The 26,993-nt window shown below is 55.9% G+C and overlaps 2 protein-coding genes across 5 annotated transcripts in view; one reads left to right on the top strand and one right to left on the bottom strand.

Annotated features, from left to right (window-relative positions):
- The window catches only part of DDX54 (DEAD-box helicase 54), a 20,604-nt gene extending 9,516 nt beyond the window's left edge, over positions 1-11,088 (top strand). The window contains exons 8-20 of the mRNA XM_073313146.1: positions 145-266; positions 792-853; positions 1,735-1,866; positions 2,671-2,881; positions 3,613-3,747; positions 4,702-4,923; positions 5,285-5,358; positions 5,956-6,141; positions 6,541-6,683; positions 6,769-6,882; positions 7,284-7,388; positions 7,979-8,076; positions 8,394-11,088. Of these exons, the coding sequence (XP_073169247.1) occupies positions 145-266; positions 792-853; positions 1,735-1,866; positions 2,671-2,881; positions 3,613-3,747; positions 4,702-4,923; positions 5,285-5,358; positions 5,956-6,141; positions 6,541-6,683; positions 6,769-6,882; positions 7,284-7,388; positions 7,979-8,076; positions 8,394-8,635 (1,846 nt within the window). The 3' untranslated portion in view covers positions 8,636-11,088. The remainder of the gene's footprint in view (positions 1-144; positions 267-791; positions 854-1,734; positions 1,867-2,670; positions 2,882-3,612; positions 3,748-4,701; positions 4,924-5,284; positions 5,359-5,955; positions 6,142-6,540; positions 6,684-6,768; positions 6,883-7,283; positions 7,389-7,978; positions 8,077-8,393) is intronic.
- On the bottom strand, positions 9,533-26,993 carry CFAP73 (cilia and flagella associated protein 73). Of its 4 annotated transcripts, none has more exons than XM_073313157.1 (8): positions 26,691-26,993; positions 25,574-25,784; positions 20,870-20,975; positions 19,037-19,141; positions 17,816-18,016; positions 15,839-16,060; positions 14,055-14,213; positions 9,533-11,664 (listed from the first exon to the last, which is right to left on the bottom strand). In XM_073313157.1, the coding sequence occupies exons 3-8, from the start codon at positions 20,969-20,971 to the stop codon at positions 11,521-11,523; spliced, it is 933 nt and encodes a 310-aa protein (XP_073169258.1). In that variant the 5' UTR covers positions 20,972-20,975; positions 25,574-25,784; positions 26,691-26,993; the 3' UTR covers positions 9,533-11,520. The 4 variants fall into 4 exon arrangements, with proteins under 4 accessions (XP_073169258.1, XP_073169254.1, XP_073169255.1 ...); XM_073313155.1 differs by lacking the exon at positions 25,574-25,784 and adding an exon at positions 13,456-13,681 and having other exon boundaries at positions 11,582-11,664; XM_073313153.1 differs by lacking the exon at positions 25,574-25,784.

Genomic DNA, 26,993 nt, shown 5'->3' with positions numbered 1-26,993 from the left:
CTCGTCCTGGGAGGAAGCAGCGTGTCCCTGTGCATGGGGATGTGCAGTCCCCATGCACACACTGCTTTCCTGGGTGCTGCGTGGGATGACAGGGCCCTGGGGGTGGGTGTGGCTTGCTGACCTTGGTGGTGTTGCCCCCCTCAGGCTCTTTGAGATGGGGTTTGCGGAGCAGCTGCAGGAGATCATCGCCCGGCTTCCAGAGAGCCGCCAGACCCTGCTTTTCTCTGCCACGCTCCCCAAACTGCTCGTGGAGTTTGCTCGGGCCGGTAAGGAACATCCCCCAACCAGCCCCACACAGGAGAGATTGGGGGGAGGTTAGATGGAGAGGGGGTAACAGGCTGAATGGTAGGTCAGCTAAGAGTAGTTTCAGCTGTGCTGACCGGTCCTTTTGTGGGAGAGGAAGGGTTCCTCACCTGCTTTTGCCCCAGGCCAGGGGCATCCACACTACCTCTGTCCCACCTATTTCTTTCCTCTTCAGTTCAGGGGACCTTTCCCCTGCCTCTCGCAAAATGAATTTTAGTGCTTGTGAAAGCAGGCAGTTAATTAAAGCTGGGGCATAGCACAGCGTGGGCAGGGCTCCAATTCTTCCCCCTTGGCTTCCCTGGCACATCCCCCTCCTGACCTGCAGCACCCCCTGCTGGGTGTGTCCAGTATGCCTTTCAGAAGCTGTGATTGCCTCGCTGTAAGTGTCCCTAACAATGAGTTTGCTACCTGGCCTGTTCTTTTCCATTGTGAATTCAGGCGCCCCATCCCCCTTGCCCTGGGCTCATGTTCTCCTGCCTCATTCACAGGTCTCACTGAGCCAGTGTTGATCCGGTTGGACGTGGAGACAAAGCTCAGTGAGCAGCTCAAGGTGAGATGCGCTTGGAGTCTTCAAGGCTGTTGAGTTCAGGAGGGCTGGGGTAAAGGAGACTGGGACTGTCTCTTGGTTCTGGGCCTGTACCGCACCTAGCACCATGGGTCCCTGGCCCATGTCTGGGGTCCCTAGGCTGTAGTGCAATACAAATAACTACCTGTTTGTCTGAGCTCACCCCAGCAGAGCCCTCAAGCTCCAAAGAGCACGGCTGTCAGCTGGCACTGGGGAAGGAGGTGGAGGACCAGCAGTATGCGTTGTATGGCCCCAGTGTGCATATGTGCCTGCCCTTCTCTGGACTGCTGCATTTCACAGCTGCAGGCAGTGTGCAGCGCCCCCTCCTGGGGCTAGTAACTGATGCTCGGGTGGACAACGTGCTACCATGAGCCCGATCCCATCAGGAGCCTCAGTTAAGTGTGGCCCTGACAGCATTAGCTGGTGTTGGCACCTGCTGTGATCTCGCCTGTAGGCAGACTCGGGTAGAACCTGAGGCCAGGTGAGGTAGACAGGTCCAAGCCTCCAGGGAACCAGTTTAGATTGGAGGGCAGAGGACACCTTCCATCCCGTCCCATTATCCCCAAGAGCATGCTGGGTGCTTTCCAGACAGGGCCAAAGAGCTGCCCAGCCAGAGGTGCCAGACAAACAGAGGGTGGTGGGCTGCAGCACCAGGCTGTGTTGTTTCACTGGTTAGCCTCTAGATGCCTCGGTAGTGGATCAAGACCCCGTGGTGCTAGGCGCTTCACAGCACCTGTCCCAGTCAGAGCGATGAGAAAGCGCAGCCTGTGTGGTTAGCCCCAGCATCTCTGGCTTGTGTAGCTTCCAGGGGGGCCATTGAGGGGGCAGGGAGGGGCTTCCCACCTCACCCCTCTCTTCGCTGGCAGCTGGCCTTCTTCCACGTGCGCGCGGATGACAAGCCGGCCGTGCTGCTGCACCTGCTCAGGAGCGTGGTGAGGCCTCAGGACCAGACAGTCGTCTTCGTGGCCACCAAGCACCATGCGGAGTACCTCAAGGAGGCAAGTCTGGGAGCCAACACGCCATGGGCCTGGCACGAGTTGTGCTGCGCAGGCCGCTGGGCCTGGGCCCAGGCCTCGTGGAGCCAGGGGAGATGTAGCAGAGGAGTGGGGATACATGCAGTCCTGAGACCAAGGCAGAAGCTCTCACTAAACCCTGGATGAGAAGGGGGAGCTGCTGGGGGTGCTGCTTCCCCAAGGCAGGGAGGAGGGGGAAGGAGCACTCTGCTTCTGTGGCTGCTGCAGGTCTCTGGCTGAACTGGTGCCTGAGCAGCATACAGCAAGGTTGGGGGGCTGGGGGGCACTTCTGCCATGCACCAGGTAGCAGGGGAGAGCTGGGGGCTAATCACCTGGGTCTGCTTCTCTGGGTGTGTGGTCGGAGTCAAGCCCAAGTTTCCTTCCAAAGAACCACCCCTGCCTGAGCTTCCACTGGCTGACTCCTGTGTCCAGGAAATGCCAGGGTGCTCCCTGTCACCAGAGCCATCCTGCTAATGCAAGGGAGTGTCAGAGGCTGGTGCTGGGCTGCCAGGAGGAGGAGGGGCATTGCCAATGGACATTGCAACTCTCTTGGAGGGTGGCAGGGGAGAGGTCTAGCATGCTGTTGCTTGGCCAGCCTAGTACATGTAGGAGCAGGGATGCCGAGGGGAGGGAGGTGCAGCCTATCCTGAAGCTGCCAGATGGAATCTCTCCTCCCTTTTGCTCTGAGGTGTGGCTGGACTTATGTTGAGGTCCCATGGTATTTGGGGTGGTTCTCCCCTGCTGGGGGCCCGGGCACTGACCTGTGCTCCACCCTCCTCCTCCCTCCAGTTGCTGACAGCGCAGGGAGTGAACTGCACCCATATCTACAGCTCCCTGGACCAGGCGGCCCGGAAAATCAACATCGCCAAGTTCATGCATGGCCAGTGTGCAGTGCTGATTGTTACCGATGTGGCTGCCCGTGGCATCGACATCCCCATGCTGGACAATGTCATCAACTACAGCTTCCCTGCGAAGCCCAAGCTGTTCCTGCACCGTGTCGGTGGGTCTCTGGGGCTGGCTGGGCCACGGGGCAGGGCTGGGTCTAGGGCACACTCACCTGTCCTGCTTCAGCTGATCTGTTCCCTCCCACCCTGGTCACACCTCCTCCAGGCTGGTAAATGCCATGGAGGAGGGAAGCCTCTCCACCCCCAAATATCCTCCCCACTGCCCCTGCTGGGCAGCCATTGCTGCAGGGTGCGTCATTAACACCTGTCCCGGCCTGGACTCCCTGCCACTGAATGCTATCTGGGCTGGACCCTGCCTGGGACACTGTGGGAATGCAGCATTTCAGGGAGGGTCACAGGAAGGTCTGAAATCTCAATCTGAGGGGTAAGGCCCAGGTAGCCAGCTAAGCCAGGCCCAGTGGGAGGGTGTGTGCAGTTTGGGGGCCATTCCCATTAGTGGCTTGGGCACTGGCTGCCAAATCCCTTGAGAGCAGCGGAGTACATGCTGAGATTCACCATCTGCAGCGGGGACGAGAGGGTGAGAACACCGTGCTCTTGTCCAGCCCTTCCCCGGATGAACAGGATGAGCTCCACTGAGCATGGGGGCCAAGCTTGGCCTCTTGGCCTCGGTCCCCTTAGCAGCTTTCCCTGCCCCCGACCAGAATCGGCACATCAGCCAAACCCAAGTCCGTGACTGTGGTTCCTAAGAGTGGTTCCACACTGGCTGAGCCAGGGCCAGCAGCCACAGAGTTAACCCGGAGCTATTCTGCCTTGCTTTGCCTCCCAGGCCGTGTGGCCCGCGCTGGCCGCAGTGGTATCGCCTACTCCCTGGTGGCATCGGATGAGACCCCATATGTCTTTGACTTGCACCTGTTCCTGGGGCGCTCGCTCACCCTCGCCAGCCCCCACGAGAAACCCTCAGGTAAGGTCCATCTGGGCACTGGCCCCTTGTCCCCAAGTGGGCGTGTGGAGTTGTGGGTGGGAGCTCTCACTTGGCATTCCTGCTGGGGCTGGCGTGGGGAGAGCCACGCCGTGGCTACGGTGATGATACGGCCAGCCTCGCAGGAGGGCTGGGTCTCACTCCCCAGGCTGGGATGGCATGCCCCTTGTCTCTTACAGGCCCAGATGTCTGTGCTGGCTAACAAAGGTGTGATGGGGAGCTCTGGCAGCACCACAGAGCTCCCCTGCATGGCAGGATGTGCTGATGGGAGGGTGACTCTTGCTGCCAGAGGCCCTGTCTGCAGATACTCTACCCTGGCACAGCACGGCCCTGTTTGCACTATTACCAGGCCTTAGCTCTCTGCATCCCTGAGCAGTGCTGACATATCATGGCCCAAGGTCTCGGCTTAGGGGCCCCCTTAAGGTCCCATCTGCATGATGCCGTGAATCCCTACAGCTTCATCCCACTGGACGTTCCCCTCCCCCTCTGTCCTCTCAGAGGTCACGTAGGGACCCCATTGTGTCTCCAGGACACCGTAGTGGCCATGTTCTACACTGTAGTCCAGCTGGGCTCACTCTTGTTTCTGTTCTGGAATAGCTGTTCAGAGGCATAGTGGGACTGGCACAGCATTGGAGTGGGACGTCTGGGACTTGGAGACCATAGGCAGGGGATGCTCTGGGTGGCGGCAGGGTGTGGGGAAGAGATCAGCTGTGTATGTCTTTAAAGTTACCAATTGCTCCACCCTTTCTAGCCTGTGCCTTGTCCCAGTGGGCCCCTCCTCGCCCTTGCAGAGTGCTGCTACAAAGGCTACTCTCCAGGTCCCTGCACTGGGTGCAATCTCTGTTCCCCTATCCCAAGTGGACACATGGGATGGGCTGAAGCCTGGGACCCCTGGGGAGAAGCTGCAGGACCCGAACCCCTTCTGTCCCGTTACAGACAGAGATGGGGTGTTTGGCAGAGTCCCCCAGAGCGTCATCGACGACGAGGAGTGCCTGCTGTTCACTGACCACGAGAGCTCGCTGGACCTGCAGAGCCTGCGCAGGGTGTCAGAGAACGCACACAAGCAGTACCTGAAGTCCCGGCCTGGCCCCTCGCCCGAATCTGTCAAGAGGGTGAAAGAGCTGGACTTCTCCCTGCTGGGCATCCACCCGCTCTTCAGTGAGTGCCTGTCTTTGTCTGCACTCTCCTGGCACGGCGGGAACTGCAGGCTGCACCCACGCTGGGCTCCTGCAGCGGGGCCCATTGGGTGAGGCTAAGGCAGGAGCTGCTCCTATAGCTAGTGCTCCTGCACTGCTCCCTACTGCACTTCCTGCTGGAGCAGCAGGGAGCTCTCCCCATAGCCAGTGCTTGTCCAGCATTGCCTCCAGCACCCCCTGCTGCAGGAGATTGGGCCTGGAACAGCTGAGAGAACGCTGCCTCCTCCCTGTTTGCTTTTCCTGCTGGGGCTGGGAGCTTGGATATGTATTAGGCACTCACTGCTCTGTGTCCCTTCCTCCCACTCTGGGCTCCTGGCTCAAAGGTTCTTGCTTTGGGGAGGATGAGCTGGAGAGACTGAAGTTCGTGGACAACATTAAAACCTACAGATCCAAAGCAGTGAGTACGAGCCGTGATCTGACACCAGGCCCCGTGCCTATCGGGTGGGGAAGGGAGCTCACTCCAAAGCTGCCAGCAGTATTGCCTTGTGTCAGAGCAAGGGGGCTGGCCTCTATGAGCCCTTGACTTGGGCGTGCTGCCAGGTGCAGCGACCCAGCCAGAGTGCCACTGAAATGAATCTTGTCCATCCACTGTGGCAGCCTGGCGAAGGAGGCTCCTTCCTGTGGGTGGAGGGGTAGCATTAACCCTCGCAGCACCTCTGTGGTGCAAGGGAGTGTGCTTGAGGGATCGCTGCCCCTCCACTGAGATGCAGTTGCACAGGAGTTTAAGGTGGGAACAAAGGAAGCTGGGACTCAGCTGCAACTACAGCTCCTCACGGTCTGGGAAGATGCTCCCTGCCTGCACCAGGGTTGCTGGGATGCTGCTGGGCTGGCTTCCTGGATGGGTTACTGGAGCTGGGTGAACAGCGCCACCAGACCCCTGGGACCAGAGGCGCCAGGTTGAGCTCCCAGCCCAGCAGACAACTCCTCCTGCCCCAGTGAGGGGGAGGGGTCCCCCAGGGTAAGCATCACTCACAGATTCCGTCTCTCGCACCAGACCATCTTTGAGATCAACGCCACCAACAAAACCTTGGCCAGTGATGTGATGCGAGCCAAGCGGAGCCGCGACCGCAGCCTCATCGCCAAGTATCAGAGGGGGCAGCAGGAGAGACGGGCTGGGGCTGCGCTGGGAGGTCAGGACCCAGCAGTCCCTGCCCCTGAGGAGGAGGAAGCAAACCTCCAGGTATGGACTTGGAGGGTACCAGTGCCATGAGGACATGGGCATTGCCAGCTTCTCAACCACATCCACTACAGGGCCTACCTGGGGACCCTGGGAAGCAGCCGCCTGGCTGGCCCAAAGCCCTGCACTGTGTAGTGTCAGCCCATGGCTGGGGGCATAAAGGGCTGGCTATTGTCATGGCCCCGGTAACGTTTGCAGGTCTGTGTGTTGAGATGGGGGCTGGTGTGATTGTGCCGGGGGCAGGGAGCAGTTTGCACAATTCGTAGCATTGCACAGCGCGGGGGTTGGGTGGGCATCTGTAGCCGAGGCACCAGCTGAGTCAGCTGGCTCAGCGGCTCCTGTCTGGAGAGTAGGGTGGGGGTTGGCTGTGCACCTAGTCCTCCTGTCTGATCTGTGTCCCAGGAAGTGTTCTCCGCCGTGGTGGGCAGGAAGCGGAAGCAGCACCAGGTGGGAGAGGGTGTCAGGAAGAAGCAGCGTTATGAGGCGCAGCGGGACGAGGAGTTCTACATTCCCTACCGGCCCAAGGACTTAGAGAGTGAGCGGGGGTGAGTCATATGGACCAATGGCGGGATCCTCTGCTTCTCCCAGCTCCCCGAACCCCTCTGACCTCTGCCTTTCTCCCATGTCCAGGCTGAGCATTTGTGGGGAGGGCAGCGCGTTTGAGCAGCAGGCTTCTGGTGCCGTGCTCGACCTTCTAGGGGACGAGACCCACAACATGAGCAAGACCAAGCAGCTGCTCAAGTGGTAAGTGCCTGACCTGTAGGGGGCAGTAGCAGTCCAGAGAGGAAAGGTTCCTGCTGTGGGGAGGGCCATTGGGACAGCTGCCCCTCACACAGGGCACTCCTCACCTGGCCCACCAGGGCCCTTTGATCCCCAGCAGGCAGCACCAAACAGTGGATTTTGCATTATCACCCTCTCTTCCTTACTCTGTTGAGTGCTGGGGGAAGTGCTACCGTGCCACCTGAGGATGGGATTCTCTCCACCACCCAGCTGGGCTGGGGCTTCGTTGCTTGTGCCCCTGGGGCTTGAGGGGAGCGCTCATTCTTCCAGGTGGGGCTGATCCAAGCCAGCTTGGTGTCGATGAGCCCCCATTTCTCTCTTCCCCTGCAATGCTATTCCACCCCCCTGCCCTGCCCCCACTCCAGGGACCGCAAGAAGAAGCGGTTCGTGGGGAAAACTGGCCAAGAGGACAAGAAGAAAATCTGCACAGAGAGTGGCAGGTACATCAACAGCTCCTACAAGAACAACCTGTATCCTTCCAGACTGGGGAGCCTGGGGATGGGCTGGGGGCACTCCCGATGGGCAGGGGCAGAGACAGGGCAGGGAGAGACGTGTATCTAACCATGCCTGAGGGGTTCTTGCTCTCTGCCCTCCCAGGACTTCCTGACTGCAGGGCACCATGGCAACTGCAGAGGAAGCGTGTCTGAGTGGCAGGGAGCAGCAAGGGGCTGGGCGCTTCTGTAGCTGCTGCGGAGGGGCAGAGGCAATTCCAGTTTGCAGTAGCGGGATGGTGTGGTGGCCCTGCTGGCCATTGCTGAGCTTTGCAGTTGGGGATTTTATGAACTGGGGAGCTAGGGACATGGGCTTCCTTCCAGGAAAGTCATCTGCCAAGAGAGAAACAGGGCGGTAGCAGGCACAGGGAAGAACACTGCAACTGCCAGCCCCAGGCTGCAGGGCCCTCTTCCTTTGCGATGCCTTGGGGCTGCAATCTTGAAGGAGGGAAGCATGGCCTGGGGGGGAGTTGGTGGGGGAGAGATTGGGATTAAGGTGAGGGGAGAAGTCGCGGAGGGCTCGGGGCACCCTCCCAGCCCCCAGCCTTTCCTTAACCCACTGCCCCCAGCTATGAGAAGTGGAAGAAGAAATACAAAGTTGAGGAGTGGGACTCCGAGGAGGAGGCGGGGAGCGAGCCAAGAGGCGGGAAGCACCGTAGGGGCAGAGGTGAGTGCCTGGGGATGAAGGCACTACCCTGTGCAGACATTGGTGCCTTGAGGGATCCAGGCAGGCTGAGACCCAACGGGTGGCTGATATGCAGGATAGCATCAGCCTCCCTGCTGGATAGAGAACTGCTACCTCCCCAGGGCCTAGCCGGCTGTGCGGGGGCTCTGCTCTGTGTGCCAGCCCGTTCCCTGCTAGAGTCCATTCCCCTTGGCATTGCTCTATAGCTCAGTCCCTGACCCAGCATCCTGGCACCAGGGCTAGGTGCGTGTGGGGAGCTGAGCAGGGGGAGAACTTTGAGTAACTCATTCCCTCTGCAGGAGGCAGGCGGCTGGCGCCCTCCCCAGGGAAGCACGGCTCCCAGCAGGGGAAGGTGCACTCGGAGCTGAAGAGCAAGCAGCAGATCCTGAAGCAGAGGAAGAGGGTGGCCAAGCAGAACTTTCTGCAGAAGGGCGGCCTGAAGCAGCTGAAAGGCAAGAACCGGCAGCGGGTGCAGGAGCTGCGCAGGACGGCATTCGGCCGTGGTGCTGCCAAGAAGGGTAAAATGAGGAAAAGGATGTAAAGAACAGAGCGTGGAAGAGCAGCAGGCCTGATCTGAGCAAAGGGCTGATTCCGAGCCATCTCCCCTTGCTGGGGTGCGAGCTGCCCTGTGCAGACTCTGGCCTGGGCAGGAGCCATTAAATGATGTTGTGGGTGGTATTTAGTTTCTGTTAGATGTTTTGTCTCGATTGCAGCAGGGGGGAAGCCGAGGGAGTTGTTCCTGTTTCCTTGACCAGCTAACTCTTCTGAGAGTGCAGGAAAACCTGTCGGGGGGGTGGGGGGAACCACAGCTGTGCTGGCCTGTACCACTGGTCCTTGTCTGGACTGGTTTTCACCACCTACTCACCCCTTCTCCCAAAGGATGTTCCTGACATTGCATGAGGCCGCTTTTAAAAGCGTTTCTGATCATAGCACCTCCCTCTTCTCCTCCGCCCCCCCTCCCCCCCGCAGCAGCAACACCTTGCTGGTCCCTGATTTCATTTGTTTCTGCAGAGCCCCCTCTCCAGAAAGTCTAAGCTAGCCCATGCATGAATTTGACCTCAGAGCCCCCTTGTGAAGAAAGGTAACAGCAGAGAGGGGTTTCAGAGAAGAGCACTCACTTTCCAGGCCTGGCTGCAAAATGGTGTTTATGTAATACGAGCTATAGGTCTCAGAGCGCATTGCAAAGGAGGTCAGTATTATTCCCATTTTACAGATGGGGAAACTGAGGCACAGGGGGTGACTTGCCCAAAGTCACCCAGCAGGCTAATGGCAGAGCCAGGACTAAAGCCCAGTCTGAGTCGCAATCCTTTGCACTGTCTGATCATTGCTGTCCAGCTGTATCCCCTGGTAATTCCATTTCTCTGCCTCAAGCCAGCCAGATCCTTAGTCTCAGGGCTTAGCTCCTTATGTTATACAGATAAAACCACACAGGTTTGTTTCAGGGGACAAGTTGTCACGTTTATTATAACAAATTGGATTTATGACCAATAACTAATATCTAGTACCTATCTGTACACACACAAATGTTCTGCAGCTGCTGTATAGTTACCAGTCCTGAATGTAGCTTGAGTTTGTGGCAGCTAACTGGCCAGGAAAGCTGGGCATAAAGAAGGGCTGGGTCTCTGTTGGGCATGTACCAATGCCCTTCTGTGTTGGCAGCAGAATGTTACCCTCTAAAGTCTTCCAGCTCATCCATCCTTTTTGTAGGCTTTAGTTTGAATCCAGTCTATAGGTCTTGCTGTGTCAAGCTGCCTCTGGGTTCGGTGTGATTGATCACCTGTCAATTGCAGACTTGACTTTCAGCCTAGGACCTGGCTTTGAAGTTTCCTCAATTGTACTTTTGTTCTTTTCTTTTGAGGGTGGACTCTTCGTACTTTGTCAGGGCTGTTGTCTGCATCTTCAGCCATTGGGTGTTTACACTTTATTTTATCAGGATGGGCTGGGAGGTTGATTCCATCATCCATACATACCTCATTCACACATCTAAACTCATAAGATTACAGCAGGGTTTTGCAAAAACAAGTGAACATTTTAACGTGGAGTTTGAGTTACAATATGGACAAGGGTAAGGAATGGTAAACAGTGACCCGAAGTTACAATGTTGCATTGATCAGTTCTACACTTACACAGCTGGGGCTACTCTCCTGCCTCTTCAGCTATGTGCCCGCTGGGGGGAGCAGTAAGTGTCCTCGGCTCCCTCTTGGCTGTCACACACCATCCCCTCCCAACTATGTCAGTTGTGTGGGAGGTGGTGCTCCCAGAATGAAGAGCCAGTGCTAGATAGAGATGATTAAAAGGTGGATTTTCTGATAAAGAGCCCCCAAAACTGTTGTTGAGAACCTGCACATGTGCTTTCCTCCTCTGACAATACCATCTGTGCAAGGTCTTCTGCTCTTGGTACATAAAAAGATGGAGGGATGTCCCCAAAGGAAAATGAATAAATGTGCAAGCATAGAATATCAGGGTTGGAAGGGACCTCAGGAGGTCATCTAGTCCAACCCTCTGCTCAAAACAGGCCCAATCCCCAATTTTTGCCCTAGATCCCTAGATATCCACCTCAAGGATTGAACTCACAACCCTTGGTTTAGCAGGCCAATGCTGAAACCACTGAGCTATCCACCCCCCCGAGGGCAATGGGCAGCCACGCCCTGGCCAGTATAAACTCGGACAGTTAAAGATACTTCTGCAATCCAGTGTCACCTGTAACAGTGCAGATGGCAAGAGGCAGCATGTGCAGGCCCTGAGCCAGCTGCCTGCAGTGAGGAAACTTTGCTTGCTTTAGACTTTAAATGCTTCCTGGGTCCCCTCAGATGGTCTCTCCTGCTCAGGGCTGCGTGGCAGTATGCAAAGGGGGGAAATTGAGCTGTCTGACTTGCTTTTAAAAAGAGGCCTTACTGTTTTTTCAGCCTAAATTGAACTAAGCTTTGTAACAAAAGTAAATGTAAATAATGGCCCACACTTTTTTTACTCCAATAAATGATTTCTTCTATTGTCTTTCAACCTCCCTGCTGTGTGTGCAATGCAGACAACAGCCTAAGGGGACATCTGCCTGGAGAAACTGAGCCAGGCTCGTTTGATGGGCCCAGCTGTTGTGAATGCACACAGTCAGTTTGGATTTTGGAACCTTGTTTAACTAAATCAAGGAGGTGATGAAGTGTTTTAAACTGGGTCAGGCAGTTGCTGCTTTAATCCGTGCATTGCTCAAGGATGGAGCAACGTATTTACCCCAAAGTGGCTGCGCATTCTACATAGGTCCTGATGTTACAGAAGAAGGTTGGAAGACTCCAGACCTCAGGGTTAATGGTGTATCAGTAGGTAGAGTTGATGGTTAGAAATACCTGAAGATCACCAAAACTTCTGTCCGAGGCACTTCAGGAGCCTTCCCCCAGGCAGCAAAGTCCTGACGTTTGGGGCTGTCCATTTGGCTTAGGGGTGTCGTGTCTGTAGAGTGGCCATAGCACATGCAAATGCTGCAGGTGCGGTGATTCCATGGGGCAGCAGGAGAGGAAGCTGCTCTGACAAAAGTCTGGTGGTGGTTAGCACAAAGCCCTGGTCCAGCTGCCATGGAGCCTGGAACAGAGAAGACAAATGGATGCTGTTGTGCAGGGGAAGCTGCAGCCAGCTTTGCCTTCCCGTTGCTGTGAGAGCCCACCTGGCGTAGGCCCTTTCTACCATACAAACAAGGCTTAAACAGGGCTGGGATAGGATCGTGTTCCAGCATGGTTTCTTTTTGCCAATGTGCAAAGAACTAGGATTAAAGACCCAGACTTTAGTACCAGATTTACAAACATGGTTATTGCTCCACAGGTAGGAACCACATGAGGGGTAGAACAGGGGTCAGGCTGCATCAGCTCTGTGGGCCTGAGCCAAAGCAGATATGAATCTTACAGCTCCAGCTTGGGCCCTTTGGCCCATTAGCTCAAGGTGGAGCAGCTCCTGTGTTCAGCTCGAGGGTTCCAGTTCAATCGCTGGGCTGATGGCCATCACACGGCTCACAAGCATGGTTGTTTTTCTAATGCAAGCTGTCCACAGTGGAACCTCCCCCCGTTTCACTAGCGCCAGGCTAGGAATGCTGGCCAGGGGGGCTCAGTCACAGCCTGGCTGGTGCCAACACAGCTGCAGCCCGGGCCCAGTGCTCGGTGCAGGGTAGGGACCGGAATGAGACAATGGTTTCTACCCCTCAGTTCTGCACCAGCCCCCCCCATAGGAGCGGGGTGGGTCAAACGACCAGACTGGTTTGGGGCTGGCACTCTGGAAGTTTGCGAATAGGCTAATGGGAAGGGGCTACTGCACTAGCAGGGCCTGGACTCCATGACCCAGGTCCCTTCCAGGCCAGTGGCAACAGGAGCTTGCATCTCCCAGCCATGGTTGAGCAGGTCTGACTTCAGCAGGTGCCTTCAAACACAGGGGGAATTCAGGAGCCATGGCCCAGTCAGCCCCTGTGACCCCAGCTGCTATGGTCAGTGGGGTGGGTTTGTTAATTTCAGACATGACCCCCCAGCATCTCCCTGCCCACTGTGTCAGGCTGGAAAGAGCAGCTGTGGGAGTGGCACCTCCCCCAGTAAAAAGCAGGGTCACAGATATTCAGTGGGTAATTTGTAGGACATGTACTGTGGGGGTAGGGGAGGGGTCTGGTCCACAGTGCCTGCCCCACAGTGCCTGCCCTCCCCCTTCTCACGCTGACTTTGTGGGTCTCTGGGCAGATTGACAAGTGTGTCTGTGATCTTTGCATAAAGTGAGAGGTGTAGGTGGGGAAATGCTGAATTCATTCCTGCCTAGATCAGGTTGCTAGGCTGGTGCTTTCTGAGCCAACGCAGGGTAAACTCCTTTGGGGCAGAAGCTGTAGGTGGTTTAGAAAGGGGGCAGGGGAAAGAGGTAAACTTTTTGGTCCGAGGGCCACATCGAGGTTGCGAAACAGTATGCTGCCCTGCTTCCTATCCACACACTCCCAGAACCCCTGACCTATCCAACCCCCCCATACTCCTTACCCCTGACTGCCCCCTCCTGGGACCCCTGTCCCTGACTGCCCCCGCCCTGAACCGCTGCCCCATCCAACTGCCCCTGGGACCTCCTGACCCTTATCCAAGCCCCCTGCTCCCTGTCCCCTTACCATGCTGCTCAGAGCAACAGGACTGGCTTATTGGAAAGCCTGGGAGGTGGTTGGGCCAGAGTGCTGGCAGCGTGGCTGCAGGGGAGGGGCCGGGGGCGAGCCTCCTCGGCCTGGAGCTCAGGGGCTGGGTAAGAGTCCCGCGGGCCAGATGCGGCTCGCGGGCCGTAGTTTGCCCACCTCCGATTTAGAGGATGGTGAGTCAGTGATATAATGAGGCTTAGCCCCCTGGAAAACAGCAATAAGGCGCATGCCTGATTTTGTAACACAAGGTGCAAGCTGCATTCAGGCAGGTGGGTGAAAGAGGGTGGAAATCAGGGCTGCCCAAAGCCAGCCTCAGCAAAAAGTCACGGTGGAGGTGGCGCAGCTGGGAGGAGGCGGAGTGGCTTAGCTGGCAGCAGCAGGCGAGGGCTGTACGGCAGGTGCCCCTTTGCGGATGTCAGCAAGGATGTCAGCCAGGTCGAGCATGCAGAGCTGCACCTGGTGGAGACAGAGCACGGTTGCTTTGGAAAGGAACTTTACCTGGATCTAGCCAGTGATGTCCTGAAAACACAAGCCTTCAAAAGGGAAATCCCAGCAGGGGCTGCTGTAGCAAATAGTAGGGCCCACTCCCTGTCGTAGCCTGGGGTACAGAGGAGCTCACAGCTACTCTAGGCCTGGCCTGTCCCAGGAGGGGCACTGGAGGGAGCAGGACACGAGTACTGGCTACTCCAGTCCCAGCCTCTCCCAGGGGGAGGTGCTGTACAGGAGGATCAGCAGCATTGGCTGTAGGCTTTTCTCTAGCCTCCAGAGCACAGGGCTGGGGAAAGCCAAATGCCGTGAAGAAGGGTGGGCAGGCGGCTGCATCTCTGACCGTGCCGAGCTGGGTTTCCGTGTCCTCCAGGGGGACGTCCACCTGCAGCTTCATTTGCTTAGTCGCCAGCTGGAAGAGGTTGAGGGCAGCCATCTTGATCTGCCCCAGTTGTAGGGTCTTCTTGGTGGCTGTGTTCTGGATCTCAGTCCACTTGGACTCCTGCATTGAGATTGGAGCAGAGGGTTATGGGATGCCTTGACACAGGCACTGCATCTCACCTCCCACTCTGCATTCCCCAAACCGCCTGCCCCAGCCACGCAGCGCATCTTCCCTACGCCACAGGAGGAGACCAGTCCTGGAGGGCTCTCAGCACCCTCGCTAGAGCAGCGATACCCAGCCAGCAATTTCCATGCACCACAACTGGGTTAAGCCCACAGAGCCCAGTGATAGTTGTCCCTGCCTCAGGGACAGATGACGCCCCCTCCCACAGCAGAGTCTTCGATCAGTTGCTCCATCCCAACCGATGCTGCCTCGTGTTCCTCTGACCATGAGGCTCCTGCCTTGATTCCCCTTGGCAATGTCCCTATCTGTGAACTAAGCCTCGGCCCGGCCCTGGGAGGTAGGGATGGATTATCCCCACTTTGTGCAGGGTGGGAGGGGACAGCGTGCTCAGGATCAGGCTGCACACCAGCAGCAGAGTTAAGAGGAGAACCCCAGCAACCTGGCTCCTACCTGGCTGAGCCCAGCTGTACACTTGCACTTCCAGTCCTGTGGGCATGGCACCCTGCAGCAGCACCCACCACATAGCCCCATGGCATCAGCTGTGAGACAGAGCAGCCTCCAGCTGGGGGCATGCACACGTTCCTACTCTGCACTCTGGCAGTCCTGAGTTCAAATCCTCACAGAGGGGCACAAGCGCTAATTCCTGCAGTGACCTCATTCTGGTGCAGCCCACAGAGCCATGCCTGGTGAGCAATGAAGACCCACCCCCATGCCTTGTCCAGTGAGCAACAAGGAGCCACCTCAGCTCACAGACTCCCTGTTTGTCCCTTGGGGGGGTCCACAGACAGAGCCTGCCCAGATGATGTTCTCGATGCTGGCATGACAGAGCCTGATGTGCACTGGGCCCCATCCCTCCACCAAGACTCCTGAGGGGGGAAAATGGGTTTGGTGGATGTTGCATCCTGCAGGCTAGTGCCTGGCCCAAGCGGAAGCACTGGTGTGTTATAGACACACCAAGTGGGTCTGATCCTAGCCCTAGCAGTGTTTGCTCCCCACCTGCTGCACCCGCTTCCCTCCCTCAGCACCCTGCTCGCAGGGGCTACGCCACCAGCCACCCCATTCTCTAGCCTGCTCACTGGAGCAGGAGGCACCAGCATGCTGTGTGGGCGAGGCTGGCACCATTCCAGCAGGAACCGGGCCCAGCTCACTCAGCCCCTCCAGGGTTCACACCTGCTCTCTTTAGGGAAAGCGAGGGGGAGGGCAGGAGCCATTCTGAATGGACTGCCAGCCCCGCCATGCTGGCAGAGAGCGAGGGCCCAGCTGGGGAGGGACAGCAGAGCAGGAATGCGGCCAATACCCCTTCCAGCTCAGGGTAGGTCACTGCGGGTGGGTGGGGGCTTTCAGGCAGCAGGGCCCATTACGGAAGTGGTGTGGGAGAGTCACTGGGGCCACTGCTAGGGGCTGAGAGAGCCCTGGGACTTGGCCACACATCCCTGCCCCACAAGGCTGAAGGAGCCTCTAGGGAACTGCCCCATGCCCCAGTTTCATAGGGCCAGTGGAGTATCCTAACAGTCTCCCACCCCTCTTCCCCGGCATGCTGGAGGGCTAGTCTCCCGCCTTACCCACTGGTGCACCTTGGCCTGGGCCTCCTCCCGCTGGGCCTGCAGCATGGCCAGCTGGTTGTTGAGCTGCATGATCTCGTTGTTGCTCTGCTCCAGGAACTGCTGGAGCTGGGCACGCTTCTCCGCCAGCGCCTCCCGGCTTCCCAGGTCCTGCTGCACCAGTGCCACGTTGGTGGCGGTCAGCGTCCTAAAGCGGTCGATCAGAGCCTGGGTTTCCTGAAACTGCCCGGGGAGGGGACGGCGGGGGAGGAAGGGACAACGGGGGAGGCAGAGGGTTAGGGGTGCTCATTCAGCACAGAGGAGCAGGCCTGCAGCCTGGGAACTAAGTCCCTTTCACAGGTGGCGTAAGAGAGGGGTTACGCTGGATTTGAATGAGCAGGGCTGTCCTGTTACCCCGAGTGCATCTCTACTTCGGGTCAGGGACATCCCGCACCCTGTGATCCTTTGTTTCCTGCCTGCCCCCTCCCCCACAACCCCTGCCTCAAGGTCTCTGGTGCACTAGCATCCCCTGTGCACCTGGCTCCAGCAGGTTTGGGTGGAGTGTCCAAGTCACCATGGGTCACTGGGGTCCGAGCCAGAACCAGCCGCCTCCCACCGTACTCCTTGCACAGGGCCCCTCCCCACAGACAAGGTTACTGGGTGGCTGGGACAAGCCCGAGGGGCCTAGCGGCTTTCCTAGAGCGGCCGGCGCTGCCGTGGAGCATGGCGTGTCCCAGCACCTCTCAGCCCAGGGGAGGCCACCTCCTCACCCACAAAGGGGCAGGACACGGGGGGCAGGGTTAGCTTGTTTCAGCACCACCAGTTTCAGGCTACAAACCTCCCCAAGCGCATCGGGGGGGTGGGGTCAGAGCGCTTGGCGGGGGCGGGGAGGCTGCTCTGGCTGGGAGGACCGGGGCAGTTGTGGTGACAGATGCTGCAGCTGTGTGGCTGGAGGGGCGGGGCAGTGCTGGGGGGGGGCCGTGGCCTGGAGGGTTCTGTGCTGGGGGAGGCATGGGGAAGTTGGGGGCGATGGGTGCTGTTGCCATGGGGGGGGCAGCATGTGATGCGGCCGTGGGGGGGGCAGGGCAGTTGGGGGGTAACAGGGGCTGCGGCCGTGAGGGGGAGTGCTGTGGCTATCAGGTGCCGTGGCCGTGAGGGGCAGTTATGGGTGACAGGTGCTGTGGCCATGAGGGGGTGCGGGGCAGCTGTGGGGGAAGGTACTTTGTCCTTGAGGAGGCATGGCACCCTTGTGTGGTGGGGGGCTGCTGCTGTGAGGGGGCACGGGGCAGTTGTGGGGCGGTACTGCAGTGTGTGATGGGTGTGGCCATGCGGGGACACAGGGGGCGTGGGAAGTGGGGGTGATGGGTGCCGTTGCTGTGAGAGGGCGCTGGGCAGTTGGGAAGGGGGCGTTTGACATGGCTGTGAGAGGGCGCCGGGCAGTTGGGGGTTACGGGGGCTGCGGCCTTGAGAAGATGCAGGACAGTTGGGGGGGGGGTGCTGCGGCTGTCAGGGGGTGCAAGGCAGTTGGGGGTGATGGGTGCCACGGCCATGAGGGGTAGTTATGGGCGACGGGTGCTGCAGCTGTGAGGGGGCAGGGGCAGTGGGGGGGTGCCGCGGCCATGAGGGAACACAGGGCAGTGGGGGAAGGTTGTGGGTGATGGGTGCTGTGGGCCGGAAGCAGGACTCGGGTCACTTGTTGCTGGCACCGGAGGTCAGGGTGGCTCGGTAACAGCAGTGGGACAGGGCATGGGGGGCGGCACAGGAACCCGGGGACTTCGGCAGTTGGAGGGACTGAGCACTTGCAGGGGGTCTCAGAGTGCTTTTCAGCACAGGGAAGGTCAGTAGCTGGGAAGGGGGTAGTGCAGAGCTGGGGAGGGGATCAGGTAAAAAATGGGGAGTGGGGAAGTTGGCATGGGGGCATCTGGAGACAGGGGTAGTGCCCCCTGCTCCTGACCCTGACCCTCCCCCCCAGCAGCTCCCTGCAGAGTCCCCCCTCACCTGCTCCGTCTTCTCCAACACTCCCTGGAGATAGCTCCGGAAGATGGCATGGGCTTCCAGGTGCCTCTGCAGCCTGTCCCTCTCCACGAGCAGCCGGGCGATCTCCTGGCGCAACTGCCTGGCCTCCACGACCTTCTGCACCACCTGCTCCCGCTGCTCACTCACCTTTTGCAGTGCCCGGCTCCGCTTGGAGTCATTGTCCTGCCACCCACAACACAGGGAACCAGGTAATGCCAAAAGGCAAGCGCCCCACCACACTGAGCCCGCATGCTTGATGTGTAGCACTGCTGCCACAGGGTTCTGTTCGAGCAGGGGCTACTGCTATGCGGGTAACAACCTTCTACTGACACCTTGCTGGAGAAGCTGCTCCTTTAGCTCAAGCTGTTGAAGCTTCGGCTTTAGGTCCCTGATTCAGTCCCCACTGATAAGTTACACTGTCTGTGTGCATGTTGGGGAATCAGAAATGGTCAGAACCAGAACCCTGGATCCAAATGCACCTAGAGTCTAAAACCAAAATGTGTGGCTGAGAGTGGAGCCCAGACTGGATCCTTGTAGCTGCAGGACTCTGTGGCTGAGGTCAATAGTGGTGCCTGGATGTGCTGAGGAACTTGGATGATGAGGGAAATGGGGAAATGGCAGACGTGTGCAACGACTCTGTTTGTTTGCTTTCAAACAGGTTTCTAGCAACTGGACGTCTGACATCATGAACGCCCGTGAAAACAAGGTAGGATCAGAGGCTAAAATAGGGAAAGAACAAGTTAAAAATTACGGAGACAAGTTAGATGGATTTCATCAGGCCCTAGCGACTTGAACACTCAAGGAGCTGACTGAGGAGATATCTGAGCCACTAGCAATTGTCTTTGAAAAGCCATGGCAAACGGGAGAGAGATTCCAGACGACTGGAAAGGGCAAGTCTAGGGCCTAGCTATAAAAAGGGGAATAAGGACAACTCGGGGAATTACTGACCAGGCACTTTAGTTCAGAGGTTTGAGCATTGGTCTGCTAAACCCAGGGTTGTGAGTTCAATCCTTGAGGGGGCCATTTAGGGATCTGGGGAGTTGGGGATGGTCCTGCTTGGAGCAGGGGGTTGGAATAGATGACCTCCTGAAGTCCCTTCCAACCCTGATATTCTAGGATTCAATACCTTCTGAGTACAGTCCATCCCCACCCCAGCAAGCAGGCTTTCCTCCCAGCCCCGGGATGTCCATGTGGGTCTTGTACCTTCAGGAACTTGTCAAATTTGAAGATGGCCTCCTTGAGCTGCCCCTCCTTGTGTTGCAGCTCCTTCCGGCGCTGCTGCAGGCTCTCCATCTTCATCTGGAACTCCTGCAGGAGGACAGGACAAGGCCAGTCAGGGGGTGGGGCCAGCCCAAGCAATCCTTCCTGGGTCTTCACCAGCAGGGGGGCAAGGACCCACAGAGCACCTGGGCTTGGGTGAGGGGGCTCAGTGACTGGGAAGAGAGGCCTTCAAGGCTGCATCCCCTGCAGTGCCAGAGCAGCAGCAGGTCTGCCTATTGCTGAGTGTTCTAGGGTAACATGCTGCCAGAATGTGGGTCTTACAGTCTCCTTCTGATGGCTTGTCCACATACAAGGATACAAGCCTACTAGTGCTACCAATTGAGGGAGTTAGCCCTTTAGCGCAAGCAGCAGAAAATCATGCTTTTAACACTGAAGGTCCCAGGTTCCTGCCTTGCTATCAGCCGAAGTGGCAGCAGTTATACAGAACAAGGAGTGGAGTGCTGACTAAATGCTCTGTGCAAAGCCCTCCCTGGCATTCTGGTGGATCTAGTCCCTGTTTCGTCTTAATCCCCCTGTGGCTCCATGTCCAAAGGACTGGCCAGTGTTATCAGTGCCGCATGGGTATACCGGTGCACCACCATCGTCACTGTCCCTTGGGCTCAGCCATAGTAGTCACAGTGGAGCTGAATATCAAGCTGCAATGCCTGCTAGACTGGGGGCTTCCATGGGAATTAGGCACCTAAATACTTTTGAGGATCTGGGCCATTATTAGTAACATTTTATTTGTATTGTGGTAATGCCTAGCAGACCAGGACCCCACTGCTAGGTGCTGTACAGTCACAGAACAAAATACACACCTTTTTTGTCTATGCAGGAATATCTGGCCTGCAGCACAGAGCATGTATGGGAGTACGGAGGGTGGGGAGCCTGGGGACAGAGTGAGGGGCCACTGTGAGTCAGGACAAACCCTTGTTAAAACATCCTAGGTTCCATCCAACACATTTACTGACACACTTGATCTAATACTGAGGATCCAGTGATGGCCACTGCTGGTGCAGGGGCCTTCTCCTCTGCAGCAGCTGCCGTCTCATTAACTGACTTGCCCACTCTTCAGATCTCATCTAAAAGCTTCTTCCCCTTGCCCATCGCTTAGTCCCTCTCCCCTGCCACTGCTCAGCCATCACACTAAATATCTCTCTCTAAATGTACCATTTTATTGTTCTCTGCTGTTTAATTCTGTAACTATTATTACATCGCCAAGGTGTTTTGTACTGTTCTCCCTCTCTCTCGCTAGGTACCTACTTGGCCACAGTGTGGCTTATCAGATTAATAGGCCAATTAATGCTGGGCAAAATCATGTTTATTATAATCAACACTAGTACACCAAAGTAACCCGTAGTGCTTTACAAACTGCAGCACCATTTGTTGCTGCTAAACTTTTCAGATTTGGGCAAAAGTCTTTTGGTTACTTGAATTTTCCCTGAACAATTTAAATTTTCCCGGGGTGGGGGGGAGCATTTTTCCAACCAGCTCCAGCCCAGTGATGTTGAGTGTCTTTAAAGCAGGAGTTTTCTCCATTGATTGCATTGTGCCTCTCCCCTCCTGCCCTTGAGCCCTCAGGAAGTGACCAGCCACTCCGCATCATGCAGCCCCAGTGACATGAAAACAGCAAGGATTTGCTTTCCATTCTCAACCTCCTTCGAGGCTCTGATGCCCCCACAACCCCTCGCCCATTCGGGGACTCCACCATTTAGGAATCATGAATCTCAAGTTAACAGGCACAGCCCCGGCAAGGCCCCGTGCAGCTGTATTTACCTCTTTCTGTGCCAACAGGGCTTGTTCCACCCCTGCCAGCTCCCTCCTCTTCTCCAGCAGGCGGGTGGCAGGGGTCAGGTAGTCGTCTTCTCTTTCAGGCATTTTCCTGCAGGGGAGGAACAAATGGGAGAGTGGCAGTTCTCACCTGGCCCTAGTGGAACTCTGCTAACTCCTCTTCAGCCTCCATTGCCATCAGTGGCATCCAGGATGCCAAAAAAGGTACGCCGGACAGGGTACGGAACCATTGAGATACAAGGGCACCACACTTGTTTTTACTGCAAATGCCACATGTTTACTTGGACCCCCTGACGTGAGCTGGGCCACTGCAGCTCCACAAGCCAGCACTTCTCCTCAGTGGCCACCACCCTGTGCTTCAAATGTAACGCTTTCATGTCGAGAGACGCACAGTCAGCAAGCAACCTAGCTAATTTCAGGGCTGGCCTTGGGGGAACATAGAGCCATGACTTGAGTACTATTTTTTTTCCCCAGTTCCACCCCAATCTATCCCAGAGGACGAGCTGAAAGTGGTTTCTAATCCAGAGCCTGCCAGGTGCCCAGAAAGAGATTGTGGTTTTACAATCACAGGTTTCCAATTTGTTTTAAACTAAATTTTTTCTCCCCCCATGTTCCTGTTCGAGAAATGACAGGGAAAAGTGACTCCTTAACGAATGTGCAGGGCAACAGCAAGCTCGACTGGGCCCAAAGCAACAAAATGAAACCAAAAAAGGGGAGAGCTCTTTTCTCAAATCTCTTCCAACTGTCACAGGGTGACTGGCCCTTTAAGAAGGAATAGGTCCAGTTCACCTCCAGCAAGGGCCCGAGTGCAGGGCTGCCAACTTTCTAATGGCAGAAAAAACCCAAACACCCTTGCCCCACCTTTTCGCCAAGGCCCCACCCCCACTCATTCCATCCCCCCTCCATCCGTTGCTCGCTCTCCCCACCCTCACTCACTTTCACCAAGCAGGGGCAGAGATGCGGGAGGGGGTGCAGGCTCCAGGATGGGGCCAGAAATGAGGGGTTCAGGGTACGGGAGGGGGCTCAGGGCTGTAGACAGGGGGTTGGGCTGAGGGAGGGGGTGCAGGCTCTGGGAGGGAGTTTGGGTGCGGGAGGGGGTTTTGACCTGGGGTAGAGGGTTGGGGTGCAGGAGGAGTTCGCAGTGCAGGCTCCGGCCAGGTGGCGCTTACCTCAGGTGGCTCCCAGAAGTGGCAGCATGTCTGGCTCTCAGGTGGAGGGACCAGGGGGCTCTGCGCACCGCCTGCGCTCACGGACGCTGCCCCCACAGCTCCCATTGGCTGTAGTTCCCAGCCAATGGGAGCTAAAGAGCCAGCACTCGGGGTGGGGGCAGCGTGCAGAGCCCCTGTGCCTAGGAGCCAGACATGCTGGTTGCTTCCAGGAGCTGTGCAGAGCCAGGGCAGGCAGGGAGCCTGCTTTAGCCCCACTGCGCTGCCAACCAGACTTTTAGCAGTGCTGACGGGAGCCGCCAGGGTCCCTTTTTGACCAGGTGTTCTGGTCAAAAACCAGATACCTGGCAACCCTGAGTGAGTGCACCTGGCCTCCCTAAAGAGCCAGGCAGCAGCTCAGCGAGGGGAGCAGGAAGGAGCAGTAGTTGAGTGCTAGCAAATGAGAGCTGTTGGAGAGAACTGGTGAGAGCAGGAAAAGCCTGCTGAGTATCTGGCTCCTGCAGAAGCACCTTGGTAAAGGGGAAGAACCAGCTCAAGCAGAGCAGGCCAAGCCTGGATTTTGGAGGGAGATTCCCATGGTCAGGGGTAGGACTTGCAGGCAAAGGGACTGGGGAGTGAAAGGATACAGGGAGCCCTCTTGCAAGGGCCTGAGGGCTGCAGGAGAGTTGTAAGCAGCACAGACAATTGCCAGAGGTGGGGGCCCTGGAATAGGAGTGGGGCGGGAGAACTGCTGCATTTTAACTTGCTATGCTCTAGGGGGAGAATGGTCTGACTTTGTGGGATCTGCTGGAGGCTGAAACTACTAAATTATGCCAGGCTGCAGGGTTTGTATTAGCCTCTGAAGGGGACAACATTCTTTTCCCAGGCAGAGAAGGTAACCATTGGTCTGATCTGTGGTGGAGAAGATGGCAACTCAGTTGGCACTGGGCACTGTTGGGAAAACCAAGTAGGGACTTGCTTGTTGCACTGTGGCCAGCCACAGAAGGGTGCTCTGGCAGGGCAAGCCCTGCTTACATAGTTATAGTCCTTGTAGGTATTATTTATAGCAAAGGAGGTCAGACAGAGGAGTCATTACTTAGTTCAGTGGTTCCCAAACTTGTTCCGCTACTTGTGTGGGGAAAGCTCCTGGCGGGCTGGGCCGGTTTGTTTACCTGCCGCGTCCGCAGGTTCGGCCAGGTAAACAAACCGGCCCGGCCTGCCAGGGGCTTTCCCTGCACAAGCGGCAGAACAAGTTTGGGAACCACTGACTTAGTTGATGGTGTTGCTTAAAAAAAAAAAAAAAATTTTCTAGCACTTATGATGGCAAAGAATGTGAACCAATGTGGTGCTGTCTGTCTGAGTCTGCAGGCAGCCTGAAACAATAGCTCTGAGGCATGTAAACTGATTCCAGTTCTTGTGATCTGGGTGTTAACTCTGATACCTAATGACAATTTAAATATCAAGATTACTAATGGCTTTACACCTGATGAAAGTGTGTGTTACAAGTCCCTCCCTATGTCCAATCCATAGGAGATTGGAGTCTGTTACTGCCCCAGATAAGAAGATGTAGCAGCTTATGCTTTTAGCACTGGAGGTCCCTGTTTCAATCTCTGATGTACTTGCCAAGATAGTGGCTGTCACGTAAGTGCTCCCGCACACATGCGCACACACAAAAGAGGAACGATCCTAGTACAATGCTCCCCACAAGATAATGTGGGTGGTTCCACAGGCAGGCAGAGTTTAGGAGAGTTCTGTCACTTTGATTCTTCTAATCTCACCCCACTGCCACCAATTTCAGAGGGAGCAGCTTCATGTGCTATAAAGTGGCATGAACCCAACCAGGGTTCCCAGCTGTGGTGGGCAAGAGTTTAAAAATCACAAGTCACTCCTGGTGTCCTTTTGTTTTAAAAGCCTGCGCTCAGTGCCTGAGATGGGAATCACAGCAAGTGACATTTACAAGTTGTGCCCTGATTGGGTAGCAGGTTAGAAGGCGAAGCTAGTTGTTTGTTTTTCCTTTCTCCCATGCACAGAAAACTGGTGGCTATGCACTCCCACCTGAGTCCCTATAGAATTGACTCAGCTCAGTGAGACTTGATTGGCTAGACAAATGTAGCCAAACTGGAGGGGAAAAAAAACAACCCAAACTTATCAGGACTCGGTATCACCCAAAGAATATGGTTACGGAAATGTTTGGGGGTTGAGCTTTGTCTATTTGTCTTTAGTAAACTCAGATGTGTTTGGGGGGGCTCTTGTTACAACACAGCTATCTGCCATACTGTAGTTTGGACTGGCAGTGTTGATTCACTTGCTAGAAGGGATCACTAGGTCATCTAGTCCGGCTTCCTGTGTAACACAGGCCAGAGAATTTTGCCCAGTTACCCCGACCCTGATCCAGTAACTTGTCTGCCTCAAGCAAATCTTCCTGAAAGGCTTCCAGTCTTGAGCTGGAGATTCCACCACTTCCCTTGGTAGCTTGTTCCAACGGGCAATCCCCCCCATTGCTAACAATGTGTCTGGCTTCAGCTTCCAGCCATTGATTCCTGCTCAGCCTGTCTCCTTGCAAAGGTCCTTAAACACAAATCAAGTCACCTCCAATCTTCTTTGTGACTGAGCTCTTGAAACCTCTCGCTTTAAGGCATTTTCTCCAGGCCACAAATCTCTTTTGTGGCTCTCTTGCACCCCTCCTATTTTCCAACATCCTTTTTAAAACGGGAACACTAGAACTGGATGCGGTATTCCAGTATTGGTCTCATGAAAGTGACCTGGGCTTTACTAAGCTGTGTTCCCAAAAGGTGCAATGAAACCGCAAGTCTCACTATCTTTAGTATATTTATTAAAGCCCCAGCTGCTGGAGTCATGAGATTGCCTGAGAATCCAGGCACCAGAAGTAGGAAGGGCCCAACATTAATTGGCTTAAAAATCACAAAACTTGTTTTAAATAATTGCATGAGTTTCACACCTGACTCCTAGTTTTTGAATGCTTGAGGTTGGCAATGTTGCACACAAGAGAGGCAGTGTGATTGGGTGGACAGGACACCAGACTGGGAACTAGGCTACAAAGGTTCTAGTGTAGATTCTGCCATTAACCTGCTGCATGACCTGGGGTAAGTTAGTCCCTTCGCTGCTTTGGGCCTTAGTTTACCAAGCTATAAAACGAGGGCCGTGATACTCACCCACCTTACTTTGACATGGATGTAAAATATGAAGTGTGGCCATGGCTTAGGAAATTGCTTAAAATACAGCACAGTACAGCCAAGGTAAGCATACGCAGGCAGCAGATGGGATCATCACACACTCCTAACCTGTGCTGTAATTGTTCTAGAACCAGGCCTTCTGAGTGCAGACAGCAGCTCTTTTGGTACAAGATAAAATGTTCACCACATCCCCAGGAGCAGGAAGCAACACTCCACAGAAAAGCAAACACAAAGCTTCATCAGGGCTTTCTAGAAATGCTTCCAGTGCCTCATTTTCACTTCCTCCGACCCTGGTTCCACCCCCTATATTGCCAACCCCAAAATGTTTAAAAAGCATGAGTCAGGCTCACCAAAAATCATGAGACCGGCTTTCAAATCATGCGGTCATGTAACAACACTAGATTTGGGTTCTTTTTATTGGCCTTCTGCTTTGTGAACCCTTAGGATGCGCTGGGGTCACATTTGAAGCGGTCTCCACAGCCACAAGGGCTAGAAATTTACTTTTTCTTTAAGAATGAAGGCTGAAATCATCACATATCCACTTGACTCCAGGAGCTGGGGCTTTAAGGAAAACAATAATTATCATGAGACTCATGACAAAATCTTGAGAGTTGGCTGGAAAAATTTAATATCTGGATGGAATTTGCTGATTTGGCTAAGTTGGAATGTTTTGCAGAACCAGTCTGATTACACCAAAGTACCGACAGCACCCAGGCAGGCTTCCAGCAGAAACCTGCCTGGTTTCCTGCCAACTAAGCCCAGGCTTCCAGGATTCACCATCCTGGAGCAGCCAGCCATGCAGACTACAGTGTCAGGTGAAATTTCAGGACTTTGCAGGATCTGCATCTCCGGGGCAGCCAGACAGCCCAGCCCCCTGCCACACGGCCAGGTCTCCAGGGCTTCCAGAGTTTGGGGCACTGGGGCAAGGCTCACTTCAATTTCATGGAGAATTTTAAAGCTGTTGGGGTTTTTGTTCTGAATTGGAATGAAACCAAATTCTGTAATATTAAAATCCTACACAAAACAGAATCTGCTTTCTCTGCACAGCTCTACTTGGGACGCTGTGGGGTGCTGGCAGAATTCCAGCCCTGATCAGCAAGCAGGGTTAGAACAGGCTACCGAGAATCCTTCCAGGAAGCATCTGTTAAGTGTTTTCTTGCTGGCACAAAACCCAAGAATTAGCCATCCCTCCAGCTACCCAAATAAAGACAACCACTGCTATTAGTATCAGCAGGAAGACTACTCCCCCAAGGGCCTGAGCCAAAAGCGGCCTACCCCTACCACGCTTCTTGCGCAGAGATCTGCCAGTGCCTTCATAGCTCTACAGAGGGCCTAGCTATGCAAATAATAATAATGGGCCTATGCAGGCTCCCACAAGCGGAGGGGTTCCCAGTGCAGCTGTGCAGACCTCTTCACAACAAGCAGCCACCTGCAAGTGGGGGGAGATAGGGAGAGGATCTTACTCACGGCAGCAGTAGCTTGTCCCGGAAAGCTGCCCGCAGATATTCTTCCAGTTCGAAAGCCATCGCGGCCCAGCCCCCAGCAGGGACCCTCGGCTCAGGGAATGGGGAGCCGTGGGCCCCCAGCTGTCGTCGTCCCAGCGCCTGCAAAGGGGCAAGGCAGGGAGCAGAGCCCGTCCGTTGCTAAGGAGACAGTCAGCACAACGTTCTGTTGCCGTGGTCACGCGTTCGGAATCCCGGAGCCCGTGAAAGTTTCTCTTCCACGCGTCGCTGCAGGAGTCCAGAGAACATCTCGTGCAGGGCGGGTGGA

The sequence above is a fragment of the Lepidochelys kempii genome, chromosome 15 (assembly GCF_965140265.1).
Source record: "Lepidochelys kempii isolate rLepKem1 chromosome 15, rLepKem1.hap2, whole genome shotgun sequence".
In the NCBI taxonomy this organism is placed as follows: domain Eukaryota; kingdom Metazoa; phylum Chordata; order Testudines; family Cheloniidae; genus Lepidochelys; species Lepidochelys kempii.
This window is presented reverse-complemented; position numbering and strand designations above follow the sequence as displayed.

Excerpts from the sequence above, each read along its gene's own strand:
- CFAP73 (XM_073313153.1), bottom strand. The coding sequence starts at position 26,749 with ATGGCTTTCGAACTGGAAGAATATCTGCGGGCAGCTTTCCGGGACAAG. Across the intron at positions 18,017-19,036 it reads AATTTGACAAGTTCCTGAAG|GACAATGACTCCAAGCGGAG; the intron begins GTACAAGACCCA and ends TGTGGGTGGCAG. Across the intron at positions 16,061-17,815 it reads TGTTGGAGAAGACGGAGCAG|TTTCAGGAAACCCAGGCTCT; the intron begins GTGAGGGGGGAC and ends CTCCCCGGGCAG.